The sequence below is a fragment of the Hyaena hyaena genome, unplaced genomic scaffold, assembly GCF_003009895.1.
Source record: "Hyaena hyaena isolate Hyena2069 unplaced genomic scaffold, ASM300989v1 scaffold_465, whole genome shotgun sequence".
Classification (NCBI taxonomy): domain Eukaryota; kingdom Metazoa; phylum Chordata; class Mammalia; order Carnivora; family Hyaenidae; genus Hyaena; species Hyaena hyaena.
The window spans coordinates 1,049,647-1,071,934 of record NW_024081097.1 but is presented as its reverse complement, the minus strand read 5'-3'; the positions used below and the strand labels follow the sequence as shown (position 1 = coordinate 1,071,934).

At 37.5% G+C, this 22,288-nt stretch overlaps 1 protein-coding gene across 3 annotated transcripts in view; it reads right to left on the bottom strand.

Annotated features, from left to right (window-relative positions):
• NCAPD3 (non-SMC condensin II complex subunit D3) overlaps nucleotides 1–22,288 on the bottom strand; it is a 70,675-nt gene that overhangs the window by 30,181 nt on the left and 18,206 nt on the right. For all 3 annotated transcript variants that reach the window (XM_039253785.1, XM_039253784.1, XM_039253786.1), the window contains exons 10-16: nucleotides 22,109–22,234; nucleotides 21,725–21,977; nucleotides 20,114–20,170; nucleotides 19,782–19,871; nucleotides 7,903–7,976; nucleotides 6,771–6,905; nucleotides 5,288–5,508 (exon numbers count right to left, since the gene is read on the bottom strand). In XM_039253785.1, coding sequence (XP_039109716.1) covers nucleotides 5,288–5,508; nucleotides 6,771–6,905; nucleotides 7,903–7,976; nucleotides 19,782–19,871; nucleotides 20,114–20,170; nucleotides 21,725–21,977; nucleotides 22,109–22,234 — 956 coding nt within the window. The remainder of the gene's footprint in view (nucleotides 1–5,287; nucleotides 5,509–6,770; nucleotides 6,906–7,902; nucleotides 7,977–19,781; nucleotides 19,872–20,113; nucleotides 20,171–21,724; nucleotides 21,978–22,108; nucleotides 22,235–22,288) is intronic.

Sequence of the window (22,288 nt, the reverse complement as noted above, 5' to 3'; positions counted from 1 at the left end):
CCAGAATAGGAAGCTCTCATGTCTACCACTGGTCATCAGTTGCAGGAGGGGATAGGACCACTATATCCAAGAGGAACAAACAAGCTGACTTTACTACTCCAGCAAGAGGAAGGATTTCTTCTTGCCTGGCAACAGTCCAGCCAATGAGAGGCTGTCACGACTCTGCCATTGAGAAACCATCACCACCTTGAACTCTCTCTTTCAATGGACTTTTCTTCAAAGCAGCCCCTCCCAACTTTCTCTTCTGTAAAAAGAACAGTTCTTTTCCTTTGATTCCCAGATTTGCTTGTGGTTTGTCACAGCGTACTTGTCCCGAAATGCAATTCTGTGCTATTTCCATATAAACCCATTTTGCTGGTTAAATAACTGGGTGTTTTATTTTCAAGATTAACACTTCCTAAAATAGAAAACCCTGTATTACCCATCCAGTTTATATTCACCAGCAGCCTCCCCCTGCCCACTCTGTTTTCAATCTAAAGTCAAATTTCTTGGAATGCTATGTTACAACTCTGCAGTATCTGGGTCCTGCTTAACTTCTCCAGTTTCAGTTTACACTCAGCCAGCCCTGTTTCCCCAGCCACAGTGAAATCCTCTGGCTCCTGAACAGTGCACAGTGTTTATGCTTCCATGGCTTTGAACTGGCTGTTTCTTTTACATGGACATACCCTTTTGCCCCCTTATTAACCTTCAAGATTCAAAATCAAAAGTCATCTGTTCCGTGAAGTCTCTTTTCCTGTACATTCCCTGATGTTCTAGTTATTTTCTGTTTATTAACAAGTCACAGATTTTGTTTATAAATGTTTATAGAACTCTATTCTGGTAGCTCTTACTTTTCTTAATACTCCTTTTGAAAAATTCATTCCCAAGTTCAGGGGCTCTCATACTTTTTCATTTCTGGGTGCTTTTTTATTTTCTGGGTGCTTTTGAACTCAAAAATTATGGACCACCTTGAAGAGCTTTAGTTTTGTGGGCCAATATTTGCTGTGCCAAAATTAAAACTGAGAAACTTAAAAATATTTCTTAGTTAATCTAAAAAATAATAAGCCAACTACATGTTAACATAGATGCACTGCTTTATAAAAAAAAAAAATCTTTCTTAAAACAAAATAAACTTGGTGAAAAGAGTGTCACTGCTCTATACTTTTGTAAATCTATTTATGGTCTGGCTTAAACAGAAGGCAGGTGGATTATTGTAACTGCTTCTGCATTCAATTTGCTTCAATATCATCGTATGCGTCTGGAAAACTCTACTATAGTCCTGTGAAACAATAAAAGTGAAAAATGGCTTATAACATCTTATTATTACAATCAAAACAGTCTGAGCTCATGAATCCATCACACTTTGAGAACTTATACCCTAGTTCATTTTCTATAAAGGCTATTCCAAAACTTCTTTACACTTAAGACCCTAATTCTACACTCTCCTTCCTAACTTTGAGCAAATATATATTTTGTCTTGTGCTAAAATATATAATAGTTTACCATTTTAACCATTTTCAGGTGTATAGTTCAGTGGTGTTAAGTACATTCACACTTGTTGTGCAATCATCCATCTCTAGAACTCTGTTATCACCTTATACTGAAACTCTGTACCCACTTAACAGTAATTCCCCATTGCCTTCTCCACAGCCCCTGATAAGCACCTTTCTACTTTCTGCCTTTAAGCATTTGACTATTCTACATATTTCAGAGAAGGGAGGTCATCAATAAGTGTCCTTTTGTATTGGGCTTATTTCATTCAGCGTGTTTTTAAGGTTCATCCACATAGTGTAGCATGCATCAGTATTTTGTTACTTTGTTAGGCTGAAAAATATCCTGTTGTACATATATATCACATTTTATTTGTCCTTTCACCCATTCATGGACAGCTGGGGTATTTTCACTTTTCTGGCTATTGTGTATAATGCTCTGTCACTGCTGTACTGAGCAAATATTCTATTACTGTACTGAGAAGAGAAGGCTCGGAGGTTCTAGGGTTCATATCATTTCCTCTTTTGTACTTTTGGTCCTGTATTTTTTTTTTTTTTTTAATGTGTGTTCTTTTTGAGAGAGGGACAGAGTGCAAGCAGGGGAGGAAAAAAGAGAGAGGGAGACACGAAACCGAAGCAGGCTCCAGGCTCCAAGCTGTCAGCTTAGAGCCCAACGTGGGGCTCTAACTCACCAACAGATCATGACCTGAGCTGAAGTCGGACGCTAAACTGACTGAGTCACCCAGTCACCCCTCCTTTCCCGTATTTTTTTGTTTCTTTTTATTTCTAAAGTTCTTTCCTTCTACCTTATAAAATGAGTCTTTCATATAATATTGTTCTTTTTCAGAAACTCTACTAACTATCCCTTCCATTCATCCTCAGTATTTTTTTTTTATCTCCCCCTTTTCTTCTGACTTCAAATTTACATAACCACATTCCCCTATCTTAAAACAAAAACAAGGCCTGTGAAGGAAACTATGGCACATCTTAATTGCAGGTAAGACCTAACATAAAAGGAAGAAAGAAAAAAAAATTCTAGGAGATTACATGGGAGAATATATGACCCTGAGGTAGGAAAAGACTTCTCTAAAAATACATTAACCATAAGGAAAACCACTGACAAAGTGAACTCATCAAAAGATACCATCAAGAGAGTAAAAAGGCAAATCATGAGGTGGGAGAGGACATTTGCAACCCGTGTAACAATAGCTTGTACACAGAATATATACTGAACACTTTCAGATGGACAAGCAAGAAAGAGTGACAGTCTAAAAGAAAGACCAGAGGGGCGCTTGGGTGGCTCAGTCAGTTGGGCGTTCAACATCGGCTCGGGTCATGATCTCACGGTTCGTGGGTTCGAGCCCTGCATTGGGCTCTGTACTGACAGCTAGCTCAGAGCCTGGAGCCGGTTTCGGATTCTGTGTGTCTCTCTCTCTCTGACCCTCCCCTGCTCATGCTGTCTCTCTCGCTAAGAAATAAATAAAAAATAAAGAAAGAAAAGAAAAGAAAGTCCAGAGACCTGAGTAGGTAATTCATAAAAGTGAACATATAAATGCTAATCCACATAGGAAAAGAGGCTCAATCTTATTATTCAACATGGTCATGTAAATTAAAACCATAATAAAACATCAGTATTCATCCATTAAAGTGACTAAAAAGAAAAAGACTGGTAATATGAAATGCTGGCCACAACATGGAACTCCCACACCTGCCAGAGTGCAATGTAAATTGGCACAACCCCTCTGGAAAACTCCCTGGCAGTATCCATTAGAGGTACCTAAAAACGTACTCAACAATACTGTGTCCAGGTATATACCCAACAGAAATGCATGTACCTGTGTTATCAACAGATATGTACAGAAATATCCATAGCAGCATTATATATAATATTAAAAAAAATTGAAACAGCTCAATCATCTATCAACAGTATAATGGATAATTATGTTTTATTTATAAAAATCACACACACACACACACACACACACAGAGCAATGAAAGTAAATAAGCTACAGCTACACACGATAACATGAATGAGCCTTCTATTGCTTTGAATGTTAGGAGTCAGACACACAAAGAATACATACCACATAATTCCATTTATATAAAGTTGTAGAACAGAGGGAAGTAATCACAGCAGTGGTTACCTTTGACAAGGGAAGGACAGTGATGGGACGGAGTGTGAGGTATTACTTGGGCTTAGCTATGTTCTATTTCTTGACCTGGGAGGTAGTTACATGGGTATATTTTCGTTTTTATACTTACTGACCCTATGTACTGACCTATTATACTTTTCTGTGGATGTTATATTCCAGTATAAAAGTTTTATAAAGGGAAAAATAAATGAAATAAATCTCCCAACAGCATCTCATGAGCTATAGGGTAGGCTTCCCCTGCTTTTTTGTGAAGAATGGCTACTACTTTTTATGCTGAATTTTAAGTGTTGGGGTTGCTTACTGAGATGCCTGAGTAAAGCAAAAGGTAAGTGATTCATTTTTTTTTAAATTTTTTTTTTAATGTCTTCATTTTATTTTGAGAGACACAGACAGAGAACGAGCAGGGTAGGGGCTGAGAGAGAGGGAGACACAGAATCTGAAGCAGGCTCCAGGCTCTGAACTGTCAGCACAGAGCCCAACGTGGGGCTTGAACCCACAGACTGTGAGATCGTGACCTGAGCTGAAGTCAGACACTTAACTGACTGAGCCACCCAGGTGCCCCAAAAAGTAAGTGATTCTATTGCTAGCTAAATTCTCCTCCCTTCTAAGCCTTCTAAGAATTTTAGCCAAGCATCTAGCTGGTACTGAGGAAATATTTAATGAATGAATATGCTTTCAATCATAGAGTTTTAATACAAAAAGGGACCTGAAGAGATCATGTAATCCAACTGGCTACTCTTACAAATGGGAAAACCAAGGCCCAGAGAGATGAGGTGTTTTGACAGGGCCACAGAACAGTATTCTGTGATAAAAAAAAAAATCTATTACATTTCCATTGTATGATAATTCTTCCATAACTACATGTAAATAAGGAGGGAAGTATTTCCTACATGATAAAAAAAAAAAGGAAAAAGATAGTCAAGCTGATTGTAAGATTACTGCAATATAGATTAAAATTTACCATTTTAGGTGCTAACTCCTCACTACAGTGTTCACTGTATAGTGTACACTTGGTAAATGTTATCTAATGGGAAAGAATACTGCAGTGGTATTAAGTCAATGAATCCAATAAAATATCAGGAGAAGTTTAATGTACAAGAACTAGGAAGTCATCTTTCATAAAAACTAGTATTATGGAAAGTTAATATTATTATATCATATTCATCAGCGTTTTCTACTACATGTTAAGACATCAATTTAAAACTAAACATCACTCAGAGAAAAGCACAGGAGGAGATCAAAAGCGTCACAAAAAAGTGTCATCATGAAAATGTTGAGATTTGAATTGGGTCAAAAAAAAAAGACCAAAATTGAGTCTTCACATATATTAAGTAATTTGGAAAGCTGATCTTCCAAGATCAGTACAGAAAATTTTTTTTAATGTTTATTATTTTTTTATTTTGAGAGACCGACAGAGCATGCACATGCACAAGTGGAGGAAGGGAAGAGAGAGGGAGAGAGAGAATTTCTTTCCAAGCAGGCTCTGCACTGCCAGCACAGAACCTGATGCAGGACTCAGTCTCACGACCATGAGCTCATGACCTGAGCCAAAATCAAAAGTCAGATGCTAAACTCACTGGGCCACCCAGGAACCCCTAATACAGAAATTTTAATAAAAAATTTTATGGCTTTCTATAAGGTAAACAAGTCACACAATTAACATACCTCAGTTCCTGGTTTTCTGTACTAAGGAGAGTAAGGAGTGCCCAAGCCAGTACCTGGCTGTTGTCTCCAGTATGGAATTTATTATAATGCTTAATGTTTTGCAACAGGAGCTGGTCAAGGCATTCCAGAGCCTTTTCCTGCACAGTGCTCTCACAGTCCATCACAGCTGGAATGATCCCTGTCAGCCAGGCTTTCTGTATCTGGACACATCCAGGCTGGGCCTTGGGAATGAAACATCATGAAATCATAAAGAAGTCTGATACTAGCAGAATTCTAAATACAAATCAGTGAGGCTGTAGTCAACGTTTTGAGACTTGTATGTGGTCACACACACAAGTACAAATAAATAAGTGAAAAAAAAAGCAACATTTGAAATATATAGTAAAAAAAAGTTCAATCTTCAGTTACTCTATATCAGTGCATACTGAAATTTTAAACTTAGGAAGTCATTACTGTATTATTATAGTAAATCAGCACTTTTTGGTAATTTCAATATTTTTTTAACATTTATTTGTTTTTGAAAGAAACAGAGGAAGTGAGTGAGAGTGGGGGAGGGGCAGAGAGAGAGGGAGACCCAGAATCCAAAGCAGGCTCCCGGCTCTGAGCTGTCAGCACAGAGCTCGACACAGAGCTCAAACTCACTAATGGTATGATCATGACCTAAGCCAAAGTCGGACACCAGACCAACCAAGGCGCCCTGATAATTTAAGGATTAAGAGCAAATAATAAATATTTATCCCAATTAAATTAAAATAGATGCTGACAGAGGAAGTCAAAGTATGCACTGTTTAATGCTTTCTATCATGAAATAAAGAAATAAACTGGCTTTAAAAATTCTTCAAAAGCTAATTATTTGGCAGATGAAAATTAAATATTGGATTACTGGATCTGCTATTTTGACAATATCATCTAAGAGGTCTTAATGTTCAAAAATTAATCTAGGTCTCTGGTCTCACCAAATTTATTTTGCCATTGATATTTCTATGTGAGATTTAAGTTGAAGTCAAGACAAGACTAATCACTGCATTCTTTAGCATGAGTCTATAATTATATTAACATGAGACATAATCATATGTAATGAAAAGATAATCTCTTCTCTTCTCTTCCACTGTATAGTCCTTCAGTAGACCTGGTAGAATTTCCATTAGTCAACTTAATATTTTGCAAGAGGTAATTATTAGGCTGAATTATTTATTTAGTGTTTGTATGTATTTGTGTGTGTGTGTATATGTGTGTGTGTGAGGGGGTAACACACTTACATGTGAGCAGGAGGAGGGGTGAACAGGGGCCAGTGCAAAGGGAGAGGGAGAGAGAGAATCTTAAGCAAGTTCCACACTGGGCATGGAGCCTGACACAGGGCTCAAACTCATGACCTGAGACAAAATCAACAGTCAGGCGCTTAACCAACTGAACTACCCAGATGCCCCATTTGCTGAAATATTATTATTAATTATTGTAAATGTAAAAACACACTGTCTCTCACCATGAGAAGTTCAGTAAGAGACTGTAAGGCCTGCTTTCGGACAGACACTGCAGGGTCCCGACACTGGTCCTGCAGCAGCAATAGCTCTTCTTTCATGCCCAAGATGTCACAGTGTTTCAAAATACTCACTAATACCTAGAAGAAGCATATGTAACATGGATTAATAACTTATGCACTGTAGACAAAAATAAGACTTAAGTCTGTGGTTCTTAACATTTCTGAGGTACAGATCCATCCCTCCACCCAGTAACATTCCACCTTTTAAGAATCTGATAAAAGCTAAGGCCTCTCTCTGGAGAAAATCTGACATACATTTATATAAACAAGTATTAACAAACCATTTTGGGGGTTACATGCACCCTATTAAAATTCATTCATGGTTCCCATACTAAGAATCCCTATTCCAAAAAGAGAAATTAAGGATATAAAGGGGCGCCTGGGTGGCTTAGTCGGTTAAGCGTCCGACTTTCGCTTAGGTCATGATCTCACGGTTCGTGGGTTCGAGCCCCGCGTCGGGCTCTGTGCTGACTGCCAGCTCAGAGCCTGGAGCCTGTTTCAGAGTCTGTGACTCCCTCTTTCTCTGACCCTCCCCTGCTCACGCTGTCTCTCTCTCTCTCTCTCAGAAATAAATTAAAAAAAAAAAAATTAAAGAAAAAAAGGATATAAATATGTAATTCTTTTTTAAATTTTTTATTAAAACAACTTTTTTAATGTTTATTTTTGAGAGAGAGAGAGACAGAGACAGAGCATGAGTCGGGTGGGGCAGAGAGAGAAAGAGAGACAGAATTCGAAACGCTCCAGACTCTGAGCTGTCAACACAGAGCCCGTTGCAGGACTTGAACTCCCCAACTGCAAGGTCATGATCTGAGCTGAAGTCAGGTGTTTAACTGACTGAGCCACCCAGGTGCCCCATAAATAGGTAATAAAAAGTCAACAACCCAGCGGGAACTTTAAAAACAGATAAACCTTTAGTTCGTGTCTGTAATTTGTACATACAATAGGATCAAAGTGAACAAATGTTAGGTGAAAAACAAGTTAAATAATGAGTATGGCAGAGAATTTTTACAAAATATTTCCAGGTTTTTAGTGCTTGAAAAGAGCACATTCAAGAATACCTAGAAAAAACTCACACCTGGAGTGCAGACTTCCTGACATTGGTCTTCTCATCCCTGATTCTCTTTTTCAGCATTCCCATGACACATCTCACTGTTGAGGAAATGCCAAAGAATCATTACATAGTCTGAGAAAAACTATATTTATAGTACCTAACATCTCACCACACAATACTGAGAAAATACTCTAAAAAACTAATTAGCTTGCTTTAAATCCTGAGAAATCTGAGTATGAAACAATGTAGAAAAAAAAAGAAAAGTCAAATAATTAGTTATTCACAATAATGCAAAGGGCATAGTAATATAATTTTTAAAGGGCACAAATTCTGGAATATTAAAAATTCAATTTTAAATCCTGGCTCCAATGTCTAAAATTCTGAATGAATTATTCAGCTCTTCTATTTTCTTTAGCTACAAAAAAGGAATATCCAAATCATAATTTTTTTAAAGACTAAATAAGATAATATATAATATTGGCTTTAAAACTTTTTGATCATAGGCCCCTTTACACTATTAAAAAAATCACTGAAGACTTCTAAGGGCTTTTTTGGTAAAAATCTCAGGTAAAAAAGATTTAATAGTTTATTTTAAAAAAGGAAGATGTGCCACTATGCATAGTATATTTTTAAATGAAAAATACCTATATTTCCCCTCCAAAAAAATTTAGTGAAAATAATGGCATTGTTTTACATCTTTATAAACTCTTTAATGTCTGGCTAAATGAAAAACAGCTAGATTCTCATCTCTATTTCAGAGTCATAATGCTGAAGAGTACAAAGTCTTGATATTATTATGAAAACAATATTAACTTCAAGGACCTGCTGAAAAGGCTAAGGGATCCCAAACTATGCGAAGAGCCATTCATGTATATGGAAGTATGTTACAAAATGAAATAGAGAATGGGAAAAAACAGAAAAGATCAATGAAATCAAAAGTAGATTCCTTGATAAAAAAAAAAAAACAAAATTAACAAATTTTTAGAGATAGACTAATCAAGAAAAAAAATAGAAGATTCAAATTGCTAAAATCAGGAAAGAATGAGGAAACATTACTGCTGCCATTACAGAAATAAAAAGGATTTGCAAAGAAATACTATGAAAAATGTTTATGTTATATTGAGTAATCTGGATGAAATGAACAAATTTCTACAAAGATAAAAACCACGGACATTGACTCAAGAAGAAATAGTCTGAATATACTCATAACAAGTAAAGAGAATGAACTGGAGATTGAAAACTTTCTCACACATGTACAAAAGTCCAGGACCAGATGGCTTTACTGGAGAACTCCACCAAATGTTAAAACAAATATGAACACCAATTCTTCATAAACACTTAAAAAACAGAAGAAACCACTTTCCACCTCAGTCCATTAAGCCAGTATTACCCTGAGAGCAAAACCAGATAAATACATGTCAAGAAAAGTAAACAATAGGCCAAAATCTCCTGCCAATACATATAGTATCAACAAATCAAATCTAACAAGATACAAAAAGGATTATATACCAGCCTTGGGATTTATCCCAGGAATGAAATGTTGGCTCAACATGTGAAAATCAATCAATGTAATAAAAAACCACAGCAATATAATAAAGGACAAAGACCACATGGTTGTCTCCACAGATGAGGAAAATGCATGTGTAAAATCCAACACCATTCCATAATAAAAACACTCAACAATCTCAGAAGTGAAGGAAACTTTATCACACTGATGAAAGCCATTCTGAAAAAACCCACAGCTAACATCACACTCAATGGTGGAAGACTGAAAACAAAGTACAGAAGAAACATGAGGATGTCTGCTCTCCCCAATTCTTTTCAACATTGTACAGAGGTCCTTTGCCAGGGAAAGTAGGCAAGGAAAAGACAGAAAAGGCATCCAGATGGAAAGAAAGAAGAAAAACTCTGTTCACAGATGGCATGAGCTTATATATAGAAAATCCTAAGGAATATACACACACACAATTAGAGCTAGTAACAGATTTAGCAAGGTTGCAAGACACAAGATCAAATCATCAAACATCAGTTGTAAAAACTAACAATGAACAATTTGAAAATGGAACTAAGAAACCAATGTAACTTATTATAACACCAAAAAGAATAAAATATTTAGGAATAAACGTAAAAAGCAAGAATTACACTGAAAACTGAAAAACATCACTGAAACAAACTAAAGAAGACCTAAATATATAGAAAGGCATCCCATGTTCATGGACAGAAGGGCTTAATATTGTTAAGATGGCAATACCAGCCAAAGTGATCTACAGATCAATCCTTACCAAAATCCAAGTTGGCTTTTTTTCCTTTCAGAAACTGACAGATGATCCTAAAATTCATATGGAAATATAAGAAAAACAGAATAGCCAAATCAATCTATAAATACAAGGAAAAGAATGCAGAGCCTACACTTCCTAATTTCAAAATTAGTATAAAGTACCAGTAATCAACACAGTGCGGTTCTGCCATAAGGAAAGACAATGGAATGCCAGCGGAAGAGAAATGAAAGTACATAAGCCCATGTATCTAAGATCAATTGATTTTTGACAAGGGTGCTGGGAACATTCAAAGGAGAAAAAACTTCTTTTAAACAAATGGTGCTATGTCAAACTGGATATTTACATACATAAGTTGGACCCCTACATCACACCATATTAAAAAATTAACTAAAAATTGATCAAAGACCAAAACATAAGAGCTAAAATTACAAAACTCTGAAAAGAAAACATAAATGTAAATCTTTGTGAAGAATTAGGCAGTGATTTCTTAGCCATGACACCAAAAGCACAAGCCAAAAAAAAAAAACCAAAAAAAAAACAAAATAAAAAATAAAAAAAACAACTGGACAGCTAGACTTCATGAAAGCTAATGTTTCATGCCTCAAAGAACACCATCAAGAAACTGAAAATTCAACCTCCAGAATGAGAAAAAGAATATATTTGCAAATCATATATCTAATAAAGAATTTGGAGCCAGAATATACAAAGAATTCTTTCAACTCAAAAATAAAGACAAATAATCTATTTTAAAAAATGGGCAAAGAACTTCTCCAAAGAAGACATATAAATGGTCAATAAACATATGAAAGTTTGCTTAACATCATGAGTCATCAGGAAAATGTAAATCAAAACCACAGTGAGATACTTCACATCCACTAGGATGGATACAATAAATAGATATGAGAAGTGCTGGTAAGGACGTGGAGAAATAAGATTTATTACACATGCTAGTGGGACTGAGACATGATGTGACCACTCTGGAAAGCAGTTTGGCAGTTCCTCAAAATGTTAAACACAGAGTTACCACATGACCTAGCATCAGTTCCACTCCTAGGTACACACCCAAAAGGAATGAATATTTACATACAAAATTTGTACAAGAATGTTCATAACACCCCCATTCATAATAGCCAAAAGATGGAAACAACCCCAGTCTATCAACTGACAAACAAACCTCGAAAATGTTATGCTAAGAAGACATCCACAAAAAAAAAAAAAAAAAAACCACATTGTATGTTTCCATATATGTGGATGTCAAAACCAGACAAATCCATAGAGACAGAAAGCTAGTTGGTGGCTGGCAAAGGCTGGGGAAGGGGGAGAACGGGGAGTAACTGCTAATGAGTACAGGGTTTCTTTTTGGCAAAGGAAATATTCTGAAAATTGATCAGTTTTGTGAATACACTAAAAACCACTAAATCATACACTTTATTTAAATGGTATGTATATGAATTACATCTCAAAAAACAAAACAAAACAAAAGACCCACCACAAAGAAAGCACTTAAGACTGGAATCAACACATTATTTTTCCAGAATAATTTGTTTTTTATATTTTAGAAAATCGGTTAATATATAAATTGAATTATTGCTCTGAATTTGAATACTACATGCTAATATCTAACCATATAAATCCAAATTCCATGCTAATCTTTCAGGCCAAAATAAGTAATTATCCTCATGACATTTTACAGATACCTCAGTACGTATCTCACAACTTACTATTTTTTTTATATATATATATATATGTAAAATTTGTATACACGTATATTTATTACTCCCATTGCTCCTCAACAGATGGAATTATGTTTTATTAAAGTCAGTATCTATAATGCCTAGCACAGATTAGAAGGGATGAGATAAATGTTAACAGAATAAATTAGTCTAATTATAAAATTAATCCTCTATACACATATTTTCTCACTTATCTATATTGAAAAACCACTTCTCTTAACATTATTTTCACAGACTGGGAAAGTGAAAGATTCAGGAAGTGACAATTAGGGTGCTTTGCTAACTTCCGTGTCTTAGTCAAGCAGCTATTTAGTAACAGAATTGATACCAGAACTCAGACTGCCTCTCCTTTCTAATAGTGTGTTCCCCACTATTTCATGCTATGTCATCTCACAGATGAATAAGGAGCCCAGAGAAGTAAAGTGACTTTCTCAAGATGACACAGCTAGACAGAAACAGAATCTAGGAGTAGGCTCCAGGTCTGCCTACTGTCTAGTCCATATTTCTTTTTTTTCCCTCCTGAATCACATTAACACTTAAACCATCCAGGTTAGATGGAGTAAACCATCCAGATTACTCCAGGTTCAGTAAGTCAATGAAGGAGATCAGGCATCACTTGTATTCAGAATCCTGTGGAAGTCCATGGGAGAGAGGACCCACAACCATTCCATGTAGTAAATATGGTTCATATTATTAATGAAGAGAAATTATAATCTAAATTCTGAATTGTCTTTTTCAGTGGGAGCTTAGATTCATAGTTTCCTATCATACATTAAAGGTGAACTCTGGGGGAGCGAGGCAAGATGGTGGAGGAGTAGAGAGCTTCATACATTTCACTTGCACCCATCTCTCAAATGGAGAAGGCCTGAAGCTATCGGAACCCTTACAGAATCCAGGAGTTTGGGAGGAAAAGGAGACAGAGTCTGCTGAGAAAACAATCTTATAGCATGAGTGCAAACTAGGGAAGATAAAAACAGGCCGGGACCGGAGACACGGAGGGAGGGGACGGAGCCCCCTTTTCAGGGAGCAGCGGTGAGTCGAGGGGAAAAGAAAGAGTGGCTGAAACTGCTCAAGGAACTGTCCCTGTCCCTGGAGAAGAGAAAAACTTCAGCTCGGGACACAGAGGGATCTGGTTTCCAGCTGTCCAGCTGACCTTGAGCTGGATGCCCCGTTGCAGGCGACGCAGGAGAAATTGCTCCTCTGCTCGCCAACTCGACCCGGAGGGGAAGTGTGCCTGAAGTAGCTCCACCGCTCTTCTAGCTCAGCTCAGTCTGCAGTGGGGAGGTGATGGGCTTGAAACTGCTTGGAGGGACTCAGCCTGCGGGTTTACACTTCGGGTAGTATCAATGAGGCACACAGACTAAGACCTGGAAATGAGGCGTGGCTTGGGACATAGAGCACGGCCCACCTCAGCTTTGCCTGCGACACAGGGAGGTCGGACCCAAACGAGTGATTTGCAATGCTTGGTTCGGGAAGGGACTGGGATGCCGCCAGCAGGACGCAGTGGAGGCTAAGACCGCCAGCACCAAACCAAACCACACCCATACCCACTAGAGAGCTGCTTTCTTTTTTTTTTTTTTTTACCAGAGCCCGGGGCAAGACCAACATGGATGCACTGCCGTGATTAATTCTAGATCGATTCTTTCTATTCAGATATATTTTCCTTTGTCTCATTCATATCCCTCCCCTCTGCTGGAATGGGCACTCTGGTCACTGGTTTGCTTAAACAGTCACATTTAATCCATTCTCTAGATGTATAGTCTATACCTCCACTGTTACTTTTCTCTCTCTCTGGAGTAATCAGACTATATAGTTTCCCTGAGTAACATTATCTTCATTTCTTTCTCCTCGCCTCTTACCATATTCTATTCTTTCTCTCTCTGAATTAAGCCTCTTAGTGTCTCTATCTGGTCATTGTCCAATTTCCCTTCCTCCCTACCCTGTCATTTCTCTCTTTGCACATGCTCTTCCATCAGCACTGCATACACCTGGCTCTTTATTTGTAGTTGGGAATTCTGGCGTTATGCTTTTAGACTGTCCTTTGTCTTTTGGGTTTTTTTCTTTTTTGTTTTTTTTTTTATTTCTATTTTTATTATTTGTTTTTCCTCCTTCTTCTTTTTTTTTTCCCTTCTTTTCTTTTCCTTTTTCTTTTTCCCTTTCAGTTTGCATGTTTTTGGACTTGTCTGTGCATTTGTGTGCCTTTGTTCCCTGTGTGTTTGTCTGTCTGTTTTCTTTTCCAGGGCTACCTCAAGAAACAAGCCAAAGTACACATAGTGGAGAGTCCCAAATACCACTACAGGTAGGGAAATAAAATAACCCAAGTCTCAACAAGAGAGACCAAGAGACACCATTCAAAGAACACTTCCTGAACGGACAGGCCCTGGAGTGTCAAAGAGCCCTCTTTAATACAGAAGTACTTGCAGGTGCAGACTGCATAACAAGCTTTTAAAACTAACAAGAGACAGAAAGCTAGCCAAAATGACTAAATGGAAGAACTCTCCCCTAAAGAAACTCCAGGAAGAAATGACAGCTAACGAACTGCTCAAAACAGATATAAGCAACATAACTGAACAAGATTTTAGAACAATAGTCATAAAATTAATCGCTGGGCTTGAAAAAAGCGTGGAAGACATCAGAGAAACTATTGCTACAAAGACTAGGAGCTTAAAAATAGTTGTGATGAATTAAAAAATGCTATAAATGAGATGCATAATACAATGGAGGCATCCAATGCACGACTGAAGAGGCAGAGAAGAGAACAGGTGAATTAGAAGACACAATTATAGAAAAAAGAGGAAGTCAAGGAAAAGAGATAAACTGATCCAGGAACACGAAAGGAGAGTTCGATGGCTGAGAGACACAATCAAATGGAACAATATCTGTATCATAGAAATTCCAAAAGAGGAAGAGAGAGGGGAAGGCGCTGAAGGAGTCCTTGAACAAATTATAGCAGAGAACTTCCCCAATCAGGGAAAGACAACAGACATTGATATCCAAGAGGCACAGAGAACACCCCTCAGACATAACTTGAATCGCTCTTCTGCACAACATATAGTGAAACTAGCAAAACAGAAGGACAAAGAGAGAATTCTGAAAGGAGCTAGGGATAAAAGGGCCCTAACATACAAAGGGAAACCTATCAGAGTGGTTACAGACCTATCTACTGAAACTTGGCAGGCCAGAAAGGAATGGCAGGAAATCTTCAATGTGATGAACAGAAAAAATATGCAGCCAAGAAAATTCTATCCAGCAAGCCTGTCATTCAGAATAGAAGGAGAGAGAAAAGTCTTCCCAAATAAACGAAAATTGAAAAAATTCATCACTACTAAACGAGCCCTACAAGAAATCCTGAGGGGGACTCTATGAGGGAAATGTTGCAAGGAACACAAGGTACCAGAGACACCACCACAAGCATGAATCCCACAAAGAACACAATGACTCTAAACCCATATTTTTCAATAATAGCATTGAATGTAAATGGATGAAATGCTCCAATCAAAAGACCTAGGGTAACAGAATGGATTTAAAAAAAAAATCCATCTGTTTGCTGTCTACAAGAGACTGATGTTAGACCTGAGGACACCTTCAGATTGAAAGTATGGGGATGGAGAAATATCTATCATGCTACTGGAAGTCAAAAGAAAGCTGGAGTAGCTACACTTATATCAGACAAACTGGACTTTAAAGGCAGTAACAAGGGATGAAGAAGGACATTAGATAATAATTACAGGGTCTATACATCAGTAAGAGCTAACAATTATAAATGTCTATGCACTGAATACAGGAGCACCTAAATACATAAGACAATTAATCACAAAGAGAAAAAAATCTTATGGATAAGAATGTGCTAATAGCAGGGGATTTTAATACTCCACTTACAGCAATGGATAGATCAACTAGACAGAAAATCACTAAAGAAACAATGGACTTGAATGACACATTGGACCAGATGGATTTGACAGATATATTTAGAACTCTACATCCTGAGGCCATGGAATTCACTTTCTTCTCAAGTGCACATGGTACATTCTCCAAGATAGATCACATACTGGGACATAAAGCAGCCCTCAATAAATATAAAAGAATTACAATCATACCATGCGCACTTTCATATCACAATGATATGAAACTTGAAGTCAACCATAGGAAAAAGCCAGGAAAACCTCCAAAAACATGGAGCTTAAGGAACACCCTACTACAGAATGAATGGGTCAATCAGGCATTTAGAGAAGAAATTTAAAAATATATGGAAACAAATGAAAATGAAAAAACAATTCAAACTCTATGGGATGTGGCAAAGGCAGTCCTAAGAGGAAAGTACACTGCACTCGAGGCCTATTTCAAGAAGTTAGAAAAAGTGCAAGTACAAATCTAACAGTGCACCTAAAGGAACTAGAAGGAGAGCAACAAGAGCACCCCAAACCCAATAGGAGAAGAGAACTAATAAAACTCGGGGTAGAAATAAACAATATAGAATCCAAAAAAACAGCTGAACAGATCAATGAAACCAAGAGTTGGTTTTTTGAAAAAATAAACAAAATTGACAAACCTCCAGCTTGGCTTCTCAAAAAAAAAAGAGAAAGCACCCAAATAGAGAAAATCATGAATGAAAATGGACTTATTACAACCAACTCCTCAGAAATACAAGCAACAATCAGGGAATACTATGAAAAATGATATGCCAACAAACTGGACAACTTAGAAGAAATGGATAAATTCCTAAACACACACTCACTACCAAAATTCACACGGGAAGAGATAGAAAATCTGAACAGACCCATAACTAGTGAAGAAATCGAATCAGTTATCAAAAATCCCCCAACAAATAAGAGCTTCCCAACAAATAAGACGGCTTCCCTGGGGAATTCTACCAGACATTTAAAACAGAATTAATACCCATTCTTCTCAAGCTATTCCAAAAAACAGAAATCGAAGGAAAACTTCTGAACTCATTCTACAAAGCTGCATCACTTTGATTCCCAAGCCAGACAGACACAGCAAAAAAAAGGGAACTACAGGCCAATATCCTTGATGAATACGGATGCAAAAATCCTCAACAAGATACTTGCAAATCGAATTCAAAAGCACATAAAAAGAATTATCCACCATGATCAAGTGGGATTCATTCCTGGGTTACAGGGCTGGTTCAATATTCGCAAATCAATCAATGTGACACACCACAGTAACAAAAGAAAAGATATAAACCATACGATCCTGTCGATAGGTGCAGAAAAGCATGTGACAAAATACACCATCTCTTATTAATAAAGACCCTCGAGAAAGTCGGGATAGAAGGAACTTACTTGAACATCATAAAAGCCATCTATGAGAAGCCCTCAGCTAACATCATCCTCAATGGGGGAAAAGTGAGAGCTTTCTCCCTGAAATCAGGAACATGACAGGGATGTCCACTCTCACCGCTGTTGTTTAACATAGTGCTGGAAGTCCTAGCATCAGCAATCAGAAAACAAAAGAAAATAAAAGGCATCAGAATTGGCAAAGAAGACGTCAAAGTTGCAGGGTACAAAATCAATGTACAGAAATCCGTTGCATTTTTACATACCAATAATGAAGCAACAGAAAGAGAAATCAAGAAACTGATCCCATTCACAATTGCACAAAAAAAACCATAAAATACCTAGGAATAAACCTAACCAAAGATATAGGAGATCTGTATGATGAAAATTATAGAAAACTTATGAAGGAAATTGAGGAAGACACAAAGAAATGGAAACACATCCCATGCTCATGCATCAGAAAAATAGTTAAAAAGTCATTACTACCCAAAGCAATCTACACATTCAATGCAATCCCAATCAAAATTGCACCAGCATTCTTCTCAAAGCTAGAACAAACTATCCTAAAATTTGTATGGAACCACAGAAGACCCCGAATAGCCAAAGTAATATTGAAGAAAACTAAAACAGGAGGGATCACAATCCCAGACTTTAGCCTCTACTACAAAGCTGTAATCATCAAGACAGTATGGTATGGGCACAAAAACAGACACACAGACCAGTGGAATAGAATAGAGAACTCAGAATTGGACCCAGAAATGTATGGCCAACTAATATTTGACAATGCAGGAAAAAGTATCCCATGGAAAAAAGACAGCCTCTTTAACAGATGCTGCTGGGAGAAATGGACAGCAACATGCAGAAGAATGAAACTAGATCATTTTCTCACACCATATCCAAAAATAAACTCAAAATGGATAAAGGAACTGAATGTGAGACAGGAAACCATCAAAACCCTAGAAGAGAAAGCAGGAAACAACCTCCTTGACTTCAACCGCAGCAATTTATTACTCAACACTTGCCCAAAGGCAAGGGAATCAAGACCAAAAACAAACTATTGGGACCTCATCAAGATAAAAAGCTTCTGCACGGCAAAGGAAACAATCAATAAAACTAACAGGCAAGTGACGGAATGGGAAAAGATAGTTGCAAATGACATATCAGATAAAGGGCTAGTATTCAAAATCTATAAGGAACTCACCAAACTCTACACCCGAAAAACAAATAATCCAGTGAAGAAATGGGCAGAAGACATGAACAGACACTTCTCCAAAGAGGACATCCAGATGGCCAACAGACACATGAAACAATGCTCAGCATCCCTCACCATCATGGAAATACAAATCAAAACCAGACGGAGATACCACCTCATGCCGGTCAGAGTGGCTAAAATGAACAAATCATAGGACTCTAGATGTTGGTGAGGATGTGGAGAAATGGGCACCCTCCTACAATGTTGGTGGGAATGTAAACTGGTACAGCCCCTCTGGAAAACAGTGTGGAGGTTCCTCAAGAAATTAACAATAGAACTCCCCTATGACCCAGCAATAGCACTGCTAGGAATTTACCCAAGGGACACAGGAGTGCTGATGCATAGGGGCACATGTACCCTAATGTTCTTACCAGCACTCTCAACAATAGCCAAAACATGGAAAGAGCCTAAGTTCATCAACTGATGAATGGATCAAGAAGATGTGGTTTATCTATATGATGGAATACTACATGGCAATGAGAAAGAATGAAATCTGGCCATGGGTAGCAACATGGATGGAACTTGAGGGTGTCATGCTGAGTGAAATAAGTCAGGCAGAGAAGGACAGATACCATATGTTTGCATGTATAGGTGGATAAGGAGAAACTTAACAGAGGACCATGGGGGAGAAGAAAGGGAAAAATAGTTGAGGAGAGGGAGGGAGGCAAACCATGAGAGACTCTTGAATCCTGAGAACAAACTGAGGGCTACTGGGGATAGGGGAGAGGGGAAGGGGGATGATGGGCATGGAGGAGGGCACATGTTGGGATGAGCACTGGGTGTTATATGGAAACCAACTTGACAATAAATTATTTAAGAAAAAATAAAAGGTGTACTCTGGGCTGCCTGAATCAGAGTCAAGATGACATATTGAAAAAATGTAATGAGAAATTAAAAACAGGAACAAGACTGGGTACAACAGTATTCTTTATCATTTCCCTTTTTTTTGTGATGACTTTTCTGCAAACACAAACTTAATCTGAACTGCACATTCTCTAGTAGCTGGACCCTTTCTGGTCGGCAATCTCAAGAATTCACAATTGCCTTTAATAAAGAAATAAAATATTTGCTAATATTCTCTTAAGCACTATAGAAATACTGAGGTTCAGTACATGACAAGTGGAACATATCTTGTTCTTTACCTTAAGATGAAATAGAGTGCAAGGACATCAATAAAAGATAAAATAAAACAAAAATTATTCCATTTTTAAGAAGAAACCAAGATGTTCCTATTCTTCAGGATAAATTAGTAAGAAAAAAATTCCAAGTTTTTTAGACTCTACTTACAGTGTCTGAAATCCAATAGTTATTACTCATCTGACAGTGATAAAATATGACATACCCCCAGATCCATCCGTTTCACCACTGTTGTCTATATTGATCACTCTTGAGCTTCCAGAAGGGTTAAGTGTTTGCTTCTGATAGGAAAAAGCTTAAAAATAATAAAGTTAAAAAAAGGCTCAGTCACTGAGGTAAAAAATTGTTATGCCTTCTAATAATAAACGCACAGCATATTACACATTTAAATTACGTATTATTGAAATGATTTCAACTTCCTTGAACAAGAAAAAAAGTTCAATATTAAAATATGTAAGTATGGAGACAGAAAAAAGCATGTCAAATATCCAGCAAGTCCTTTAAATAAAAAGGCAATTATTCAATACTGAAAATTACCTGCTGAATTTCTCAGTAAGGTACCATGGTGGCTCTCTGTTCTTGAAACTGCAGGAGCTACAAATAAGCAGACAGATAAGCGGGGAAAATGTCATAGTATCATAACCCCCAAATAAATATTCAGAGGAATCAAAATCAAGATAATTAGGTCTAAAGACAAGACAGATTCCAAACCGCTGACAATTAATAGTGTTCTCCTCAGTATGCATTTGAAATGGATATTGGACCCAATACAGCCAATACCCAATAATGCAAAGTAGTGTATAGGCAGCCAAGAATCTCCCCTCTAAAACATGAATAGTTTAAAAGTCCTTTCAAATGTATCAGGCTTGTCTACAGGCATACATTGTTTTTCACACAAAAATCAATTGTTTTATCATTTTATTATGCTTCTCAGAAACTAAACTTTTAACAAATTGAGAGTTTGTGGTAACCATGCATCCTACAAGTCTATGGGTACCATTTTCCCAATAGTATTTGCTCACTTTGTATCTGTGTCATATTCTGGTAATTTTCACAATATTTCAAACTTTTTCATGTTTATGGTGATCTGTGATCAGTGATCTTTGATGTTACTATTATAATTGTTTTGGGGTACCATGAAGCATACCCATACAACACAGCAAACTTAATACATGGTGTATGTGTTCTGACTGCAGAGGTGAAAATATCAATAGAAACAATCAGAAGTGGAGCCTGAAGATGTGCCTGCATTGCTGCCATTTCATGATAAAACGAGGAAAAGATGAAGAGCTCCTTCTTATGGATGAGCAAAGAAAGAGGTTTCTTGAGATGGAATCTACTCCTGGTGAAGGAGCTGTGACAACAAAGGATTTAGAATATCACATAAACTTAGCTGGTAAAGCAGCAACAGGGTTTGAGAGGATGGACTCCAATTTTGGAAGTTCTACTGTGGCTAAAATGCTAAACGGCACTACATGCTACAGAGAAATCATTTGCTAAAAGAAAAGTCAACTGAAGTGGCAAACTTCACTGTCCTATTAAGAAATTGACACAGCCACCCCAACCTTCAGCAACCACCAGCATAGAAGCAAGACCCTCCACCAGCAAAAAGATTAAAACTTGTTAAAATCTCATATGATGGTTAGCATTTTTAGCAATAAAGTTGTCTTGTTTTGTTTTGTTAGACTTATTTTAATTAATCTCTCCACCCAACATGGGGCTCAAATTTACAATCCCAAGATCCAGAGTTGCATGCTCTACCAACTGAGCCAGCCAGGTGCCCCAGAAATAAAATATTTTTTAATTATGGTATGTACTTTTTTAAGGCATAATGCTGGTGCCACTTAACAGACAACAGTGTAGTGAAAACACAGCTTTTGTATGCACTGGGAAACCAAAAAATTCATTTGACTTGCTTTATTGCAAAATCCATTTTATCGTGGGTGGCCTGGAAAGGAACCCAGAGTACCTCCAAGGTATGACTGTGTTTAAAAAGTTATTCACAATAAAATATACTGATACAGGTTTATGAGGGTAATAGTATATCATACTGTATCTATTACTTTTCCAACAACAATAATTCCCTTGCACTCCAGTTTCTTCACAAACACAAGACAGGCTCCCTGTCACAACTGTCACCACACTTACTGTTAATCAGAAATTCCAGGATGCTCTCCGATGCAGTGGTAACAGACACCTCCAGGCAGTGTGCAAAACTGGACAGTGCTTTGCTGCGGACAGTTGGTGCCTTGTCTACACAACGGTCAAATATAATTTCCTGCACCAAGAACTTATGCTTTATGATCTTCTGATGCTCCAAGGAGAGAGTATTATCTACCGCTCTTTCAGGCAGTTCCAACAGAGCTAAGACAACATCAAGAGTAAAAACCCTGTGTGGGATCTGATAAAGCAAAATCATAAAAATCTCCATCAGACCGGAATAAAAAACCAAAGGATCCCTTGCATATTCGATCTGGCTGTCAGGAGGTTGTTAAGCCAGGAACCAAGATTTTATGCAGATTTATCTCCTACCTTGGAACTTCGTGAATATCTGTAAAGCCAGGCAATGAACGTGGCATATTCCCTACTGGGAAGTTTGCTAAGCAGCTGGACCAGGGACTGGGCTGCATAGGTCCGGTACTCTGATTTGTCAGTCACCTGAAACGTAAACAGTGAGGCCATTCAGCCAATATCTACCTGTAGGACAACTAA